Source organism: Salvia splendens, chromosome 1, assembly GCF_004379255.2.
Source record: "Salvia splendens isolate huo1 chromosome 1, SspV2, whole genome shotgun sequence".
Taxonomy (NCBI): Eukaryota; Viridiplantae; Streptophyta; class Magnoliopsida; order Lamiales; family Lamiaceae; genus Salvia; species Salvia splendens.
In genome coordinates this window covers 27120099-27129496 of record NC_056032.1, presented here as the reverse complement: position 1 = coordinate 27129496, position 9398 = coordinate 27120099, and the positions used below count along the sequence as shown (strand labels likewise).

Here is a 9398-nt window from a genome sequence, read left to right as displayed (position 1 = left end):
AATGCAAATTAAACAGTCAATGTCTAAAATGCAAAACTCCACAATAAAAAATGCAATCTGCCTATAACTTAAATGCAATCTACCAAAATTCATCTATCGCTTCTACAAATGTATGTTGCATTTTTGTGTTTACAATATTGCATTTTTTGTGCCACGTTGCAGCACATGATTGGAGGTACGTTAGCATTTTAAAATTAGTTAGCATATTAATATATCCCTATATATATCTATCTATATATATATATATATATATATATATATATATATATATATATATATTTATATAGGGGTGCATTAGGGTCCAAGTGACCTTTAAGTGTTAAGTTCAAATGTATTTCCAGCCTTAGGATTAAGTTGATGGACGGTTTAAATTCATAATGTACATCCTCATCCGTGTTATATTACTATGAGTTTCGAATTACATTATAGGGGTATATTTGGAACAAATACTAATTCCGACGGTTTTCAATAATGGAAGCTCCGAAATAAGTGCCAATTAATTTCAACCAACCTCCCACATTCCCCTCACTCTCGGTTTCTAACTCCAAAGCAGACGAATCGATGAAAACCTAGTACACTTAAAATCTCTACACATTCAACCCTAGTCTTCTTGTTATCACTACATTCCCTCACTCTCAAATTTTCACCTAGGCGATTGGAGGCATCGGGAAAATTGAACCTGGCCTTGACAATCGAAGCGACGACGGAGGAGGTTGTAGACTCGACCCAAAGCCCGTTACAAAATCAGAAGTTTACAGTTTTGAGGTGATTGAACTTATTTTTTTAACTGTAATCGATTGATTCGACTGATTTAATACAAAGATTGGATTTTTGGTTTACATTACTGACATTAATCGACCCTAGGTTTACATTACTGAGATTATTCGACCCTAGGTTTTTTTTTGGGAATTGTATTCCGTTGAATTGTTGGTTTTGATTACATTTTTCAGTATAACTGAGGATTGGTTGCTTGTTTGTTTGATTGGTTTAGGGTTCTTTTGTTGAATTCTAATGTTCTCGTGTATAATTTTTTTAGTCGGTTCTAACAGATGGAAATAGGGAAGAACGTGGTCAAAAGAGGGCGAACCTTCAAGACCAATTCTGCCCCCAAAGATGGTAAGCTTTGTGTCTCTGTTAAGGCTTGAGATCTTGAACTTTGAATAATGTAACATATTAAGGCTTGTGTTGGTATTTTTTGGCATGATCTCTGTTACATTGTTTACATCTGACGGATACATTATGCAATAGGCTACCGATAATAATGTATAACTTTTTTGTAAACATTGTTGTGCTAAACTTTACATTATTATGACCATTCAGAATGTTAAAACATATCTTAGGCAATAATGTATACTAATAAAAGCAATAATGTACACATGATGGGTCTTCTGATAGTTATGTATTTACATTATACAGTTGGTTCTGCAACAATATGCACTTTGAACATAATTATAAAATTTACATTATTCAGTAGTTCATGTTTAATGTATACTAATAAAAGCAACAATGTACACATGATGGGTCTTCTGATAGTTGTGTATTTACATTATACAGTTGGTTCTGCAACATTATGCACTTTGAACATAATTATAAAATTTACATTATTCAGTAGTCCATTATCAAACGGTGTGCAACAAATGACGTGGAAATGTCTTGGAGAAACAATGATAACCAAATAGATGATGGCATATACTTGATGAGGCACATGGAGATATTCTTTCGATCCAATGAGAAGGAATGGAGCTGTGGACCGACAACAAAGGGCACCAAAAGTCTAGAGATAATGAGAATGAAGGTGAATAGCACCTTAATTCTATTTGAGCACAATGCATAGGCAAAGGTTATCCAAAATTTAGCAATAGCACACTGGAAAGAGAAGAAGATCAAAGGCAGATTCGAAAACTGGCTCCAGAGTTATGGGTTGTAATGTGTCTTATGGCTAGAGTTTTAGATTGTGAATCCTTGTTTTTTTTCTAATGTATGTTTTTGGTACTAAGGTTAATGACCTGGATCTAGCTAATATACTTATTGTTTTATCCTATCCAGAGTTTATGCAAAAACCTTTATGAATCTACGTATTCTTATTTAAGCCTACAGATTCAGCTTTTAATAATGTAAGGATGCAACTCTACTAATGAAATGATGCAGCTCTAATAATGTAATAATGTAGTACGTATAATGTAATAATACAACGCGTATAATGTGATTTATCCGTACGAGTTAAATAATGTAAAGTGTTTTCATAAAGATTTCCGATTCTTATCTTCAATAATGAAAACTAGTTGTGCCAAATAATTTACTTTTTAAATGTATTTTTGAAGAGAGTATGATAAGGTCGGGGGCATGTAGGCGCGAACCTTGTACTACTCTTTGTTAATTTGTGTAGGCGTACCACTTTTGAGCGCGGCCTTGTCTTGTACAACTTTTGCCATGAAATATAGGGATGAGGGACCCACGAACCCTCCACCGTCAAGGTCTTAATATAAAAAAAAATAATAATAATTTACTCCATCTAGACAAACACAATCTGTGCTTATTGCAATATGTCGAGCAAAAATGAGGCTCAACCTAAGTAAGGAAACTAGTTACACTCCATCTATTCAAACATAATACGTGTTAACTGCAATATGTGGAGCAAAAAGGTGCTCAATTTAAGTAATGAAACTAGTCGCAGACAAGAATGTATGTTAACGGAGAAAGTAATGTAAAATAAAAAAACAAAGAATCAACATTTCCTCTTGCCCTTACGCTTCTCCCTTGCTTTCTCCTTGCCTATATCCGAATCTTTTTCTGGGCATATTCTTGAATCATGATGAACCATGTCACCACATGTCCTACACTTTCGAAGGGGTCTACTCGCTTCCTTTAGGTTACCCAAAAATACAAAATACATTATACTAAGTAATACTCCCTCTGTTTCACAGTAATATAGTCATTTCATTTGCTATTATGGAATGGAGGGAGTACAAATTAAGAGTAATTCAAATTTAGACTGCTCGCTTGCCTAAGTAATACAAAATCTAGAGTTACGAAAATGAAAATCACTCAAATTAAGCAATTTATATTAAAACCTATAGGTTACCGAAAATACGAAATACATTATACTAAGCATCAAGTTACATTACGTGCGTCAGATTCCCATGAATGCATATAACTCCATCAAACATGACGCGATTAAGGTGTCTAAACGATACTCGTATACTGTCGTGCAAATACAAAAAACCTTAATCGCAAAACAAAACCAAATTACGATATGCATTCATCTTTCTTATGATCTGTAATATACAAAATTGGCAAATGAATTTAAGAACGTAAATTCAATAACAAAATCGTATGCATAAAATATACTTACAATCTTCCACTGTTGATAATAGCAAATTAGAGTTCGGATGATGAAGCACGGCGCAGAGATTCTTACTATATCATGAAGGACGGCGCGGAGTTTAAGTTCACGAAAAAAAATCTCAAGATAAAAAGTATTTTCCGAAATTGATTTGGTTTCAATTACAGGGGAGAAAATAAAATCATGCTGTCAAAAATGGAGTGAATCATGGAATGTTAGTAACCGCATAATATATCATATGTCATCCTTACCCTTTTTGATTATAATACTTATTTAAAAACAAATAAAAGGGAGCCTTATCATCCGTTTGATTGATAAAATAAAGGGATGAGATCAACATGGATATTTGACATAAATTGGGTTATGGATTTGAGCACTCCCCTATAGAGAGATGATCAAAGTATAACTAATATTAAGTGTATAACTAGAGAACAAATCTCAGTCACACATTTTGTTACTCCAATTTAATCTTATAGGTTAAACAAATTTTCAGATTTTTGTTAAAAATAATAGCCCAAGGGCATTTTCTGAATTGAGGGGTATGTTGAAGAACATCCTCCCAGAAAACGAGCTCAGCTTCATCCTCTCTCTTGTCCTCCATTTTGACGAAACCATCCAATGCCATCTCCGCCTTGGTCTCCACCATTCGAGTGCCGGAATCAGTGCACACGATCTCCAAATCAGCGTCGCACCAGCGCAGCCTGCCGGCGAGCAAGGGGTAGTCCTGCAGGACTCTTCCGAGAGACTCTTTAATCTGCCCAGCAACCAGCCATCCGGAGTCCTCGGAGGAGCCCTTGTTGTAGCAGAGGAGCAGGTGGAAGCGCCGCTGCAGCACCGCCGCCGATCCCGCATTCTGTGAAACCGTGATTCTGCGCGATTGTCATGGATCTGTTGGCTTTGTTGGAACCACTGTTTGAATTGCTTCCACGCGCACTGATTATCTTCGGACGTATTATCCTGACCACCAGAAAGTAGGTCCCAGTCGATGTTTCGTTCGGCTGAAATGTAAAAATAGTTAGTTTGCAGTTAAAAATATGTATCTGGTCCCTCCTACCTGCTTGTGGAACACTCAAATGTTGGACTCTGTTGTCACTAACTTTGTACAAAATGAAATTAGAAATTGTTCCTTAATGAAATGATTTTTCTGTTCATTCATTGTATTTGCTCAACATTTATTTTCATTGAATAAGTAATGGCTGGAAAACTGAAAAGAAGAGCTTAATTTTCGATTAAGCCATGTTTGAAAAATTTACCATTAATAGTTCTTTTTCAGTACAGGTAAAAGAAAGTTAATATATCTAAAACAATACTTTAGTTGAAAAGAAGAGGTTACTCTCATTTTGAACAATCTGGAAATCATAATCCCAAAATCAAGCATCAACAAAGAGAAGTGTCTATCGCCAACTAAACCCTAGTCCACATCACCCACCATAAATTCAAAGAAAAAAGATGCATAAAAAAAATTCTTCGTCGTTGAGTGCTAGTGTGTGGAGACATTAAATTGCAGATTAGGATTGCTGCTTGTTTTAAAGAGTTTGGGTTTCTTAAACATGTTATTTTGACGCTATGGTCATTATTTATTAAAATACTATCACCGTCCATATAAAATAGACAAAGTTATAAATGACATGAGTTTTAATATGTACTCGGCCAACTATTTGCTTCTAATGTTACACATCACTCTTAGCATGATTTTACTTCACTGTTATTTACAAAACACATCACTCTTAGCATGATTTTACTTCACTGTTGTTTACAAAACACATCACTCTTAGCATTATTTTACTTCACTGTTGTTTACAAACACATCACTCTTAGCATGATATTACTTCACTGTTGTTTACAAAACACATCACTCTTAGCATAATCTTACTTCACTGTTGTTAACAAAACACATCACTCTTAGCATTATTTTACTTCAATGTTGTAGAACAAACACATCACTCTTAGCATGATCTTACTGCACTGTTGTTAACAAAACACATCACTATTAGAATGATTTTACTTCACTGTTGTTAACAAAACACATCACTATTAGCATGATTTTACTTCACTGTTGTTAACAAAATATATCACTATAGCAAAGAATCAATAGACGAAGTAAACAGAAACACAAAAACGAGTCATCAAAATTCATGCAAAATCAATCAACTCTGTTTCAGATCCACACGTCGAACGCTTAATCCACTCCTGATCAAAGCAATCCGAACCCAACTATGATAAAAAAAAACAACTCCATGAACTCCGATTTAACAAATCCACTCCGATCAACAACAATCCAACCATGATTCAATTCAAATTCACCAGATCAAGTGTGAAAAGCATCCATTCAAGTAAACAACTCCAAACTCAGAATCAAACATCATCAAAACTCAAAATCAACATCATCATGTCAGAAAATAGAAAATCCATAGATAGATAAGCAAAGGTTCAACAAATAACCAAAGTCGAACTTCGAACAGCGAAGACTCGGTAGAATTCTGAACAGAAAAATGAAATGAAAGCGGATAAATTATTTCTTCGCCCTACACGAGGACAGTGGTACACAATAGCCAACTGAAAATGAACCTAACCCCTATAGATTCCCGATCACCCCAAGTGTGTGTAGAAGAGTGTGAAAGTGAGCTCAGAGCCAAAAGTATATCCCCCAAAAATCCCCTCCAAATATTCCTTTCATCCAAAAATTATCCCCCACGTATGTTGCGTGCTCTCTCTTTTATAGATGTGGAGGCAATCTTCTAGAAGCTTTCTCTTGAATTCTCCGTTCTGTCCTCCAGCTAATGATCTCCTCCGTCTGGCAATTTTTCTTCATTCTGCTCACTTTCTCGCCAATTTCCTTCGTCAGGTGATTATCTTCTTTCCTTCCTGGACCTGGTGATTTCTTCCACACACCTAGCTTAAAAGATGTGTTAGACCCCGTAAATTCTTGAATTTAACCCCATAACTGATGCATGAAATTAGCCTTATCAATCACTCTTAGTATGATCTTACTTCACTGTTGTTAACAAAACAAATCACTATTAACATGATCTTACTTCACTGTTGTTTACAAAACACATCACTCTTAGCATGATCTTACTTCACTGTTGTTAACAAAACACATCACTCTTAGCATGATCTTACTTCACTGTTGTTAACAAAACACATCACTCTTAGCATGATTTTACTTCACTGTTGTTAACAAAACACATCACTATTAGCATGATTTTACTTCGCTGTTGTTAACAAAACACATCACTATTAGAATGATTTTACTTAACTGTTGTTAACAAAATACATCACTATTAGCATGCTAAGAGTAAAATCATGCTAAGAGTGATGTGTTTTGTAAACAACAGTGAAGTAAAATCATGCTAAGAGTGATGTGTTTTGTAAACACCAGTGAAGTAAAATCATAATAAGAGTAATGTGTTTTGTAAATAAGAGTGAAGTAAAATCATACTAAGAGTGATGTGTTTTGTAAATAAGAGTGAAGTAAAATCATGCTAAGAGTGATGTGTTTTGTATACTAGAGTGAAGTAAAATCATGCTAAGGGTGATGTGTTTTGTATACAAGAGTGAAGTAAAATCATGCTAATAGTGATGTGTTTTGTAAACAAGAGTGAAGTAAAATCATGCTAAGAGTGTTGTGTTTTGTAAACAAGAGTGAAGTAAAATCATGCTAAGAGTGATGTGTTTTGTAAACAAGAGTAAAGTAAAATAATGCTAAGAGTGATGTGTTTTGTAAATAAGAGTGAAGTAAGATCATAATAAGAGTGATGTGTTTTGTAAACAAGAGTGAAGTAAAATCATAATAAGAGTGATGTGTTTTGTGAACAAGAGTGAAGTAAAATCATAATAAGAGTGATGTGTTTTGTGAACAAGAGTGAAGTAAAATCATAATAAGAGTGATGTGGTTTGTAAACACGAGTGAAGTAAAATCATAATAAGAGTGATGTGGTTTGTAAACAAGAGTAAAGTAAAATCATAATAAGAGTGATGTGGTTTGTAAACAAGAGTGAAGTAAAATCATGTTAATAGTGATGTGTTTTGTTAACAAGAGTGAAGTAAAATCATAATAAGAGTGATGTGTTTTGTAAAAAGAGTGAAGTAAAATCATAATAAGAGTGATGTGGTTTGTAAACCAGAGTCAAGTAAAATCATAATAAGAGTGATGTGCTTTACAAACAAGAGTGAAGTAAAATCATAATAAGAGTGATGTGCTTTGTAAACAAGAGTGAAGTAAAATTATGCTAATAGTTATGTATTTTGTTAACAATAGTGAAGTAAAATCAAAATTAATACTTTAAGAAATTCCACTAAAATCCAAAGTCCGTTAAAAATGTCTGCTATTTTTCAATACTTTTGTAGTATAAATCTTGTCTTTAAAGTCATTGTTACTTTCAAGAGTTGAACTTTATTAAAAATAATGGTATATTTATTGGCTATTTAAATCATTTGACACTATATATTTCATATTCCACCTCCACAATCTTAGCCAAAATCACATATATTTTCTTCTTAAAAAAATGAATCTGCAGATTCCATCACATTCATCATCACAATGTGTACATAACGTAATTTGAAGCTGCAATCTTCCTTCCAAACTGCATTTCTCCCCAATTTCATATCAACAAATAGGACTCTCCTTCTTCCTTTCTGCTTGCGATCGAGAAATACTAATTGTTAGCTAGAGAGAGAAAGAAATAGAGAGAAGAGAAGTAATTAATTGCCAGCTTAAGCGTCTGATCTTCACCATGTCTGTGGCGGCGGCGGCGAGCGGGAGCGGAGGGATGGACGACGACGATGACAAGAAGAGGAAGCGAGCTCTGCCCGTAGATGCTCCAGATCCATTAAGTGAGAGCAGCGATGATACTGATGATGAATCTGCTCCAATTAACAGCGTTTAAGCTCGGCGGCGGAGGCTGGGAAGAGGAGGAAGAGAGGGTAGAGGAAAAAGAGCGTAAATAGAAGCCCCATTTTTGAAATTGGAGTTGGAAATTTAAAGGAGCCGGATGAAGTTGAATTTAGTTTCCAAATATACCCTTATTAATTACTTTTTGTTTAAAACATGTAAAAATAGCTAAGCTATCGGATTAATTTGGAGTATTAAGATGTGTGGCTGAGATTTGTTCTCTAGTTATACACTTAAAATTAGTTATATCTTAATCACTAACCTATATATATATATATATAAATATATAATTAAATTCTTATTAATAATTTTTTCGACATACGCACTTGATAAATAATTATCAAAGCGAACAAAATTATGCCTCAAATATTGAGTAACAATAATTATCAACCAATGTGCCATATGTATTTTGCACTAAACACAAGTTAGTGGTAGAAAGTGGAGTGCCGTACAAATATAGTGAATTTTGTAATAGGAAGATTAGATTTTGTGATGGTGGATTTTATTTATTTACCTTATTTTTATTTTTAAAAAATCGAAAAGTATCATTTTCATAATTATATCACCAAAGTAAAATTCTCTTGAAACAAGTTAGTTTGCCTTAGGAGTCGTTCACTTGAGGAGAATTGACCAGATAAGGCACCAATTCTTGCAATTACCATTGTTCAGTTAACATGATATATTTGTTCAAGGCCCTATAATTACCCTAGGTCTCGCACTGTTCACCATAAATGCACCAGAATGAAAAACCGAAAAAAGAGTGGTATACATTTCTGCGTTGATATACGGACCAAGATATGGAGGTTTGAAAGACTACTTTACCCCTTCTAGAAACATTTTCTCCCATTATTTCCCCAAAAAATTCATTTGAACCCTAGCACGACCTCTCAACATCTACATCGACGGAGCAACGATTAGAGCCAAATTCGCCTTCGCTGGCTGGATTTCGCTTCCCTCTTTTTGCCGAAATCGTTTGGTATGCCAGCCATCTCTACTGGAGTTCGGTATTTCATCTTACTTCGATCTGATTTGTAATTACCCATCTGAATGCATTGTTAGTGTTTGAGCTCATCAAGATCAGATTAAGCTCATGAAAGTACTAATTTGAAAATAGCCGTTGGAAGCTGAAACCGGAACTAGCCGTTGGGGACAGTTATAACT

The 9398-nt window shown here is 34.5% G+C and overlaps 1 protein-coding gene across 1 annotated transcript; it reads right to left on the bottom strand.

The window, feature by feature from the left end:
* Window positions 1–3797: 3797 nt before the first annotated feature.
* On the bottom strand, window positions 3798–8899 carry LOC121762215. Its single transcript, XM_042158055.1, has 2 exons — window positions 8838–8899; window positions 3798–4212 (listed from the first exon to the last, which is right to left on the bottom strand). Exons 1-2 carry the CDS (start codon window positions 8897–8899, stop codon window positions 3798–3800), a joined length of 477 nt encoding a protein of 158 aa, XP_042013989.1.
* Window positions 8900–9398: the final 499 nt, after the last annotated feature.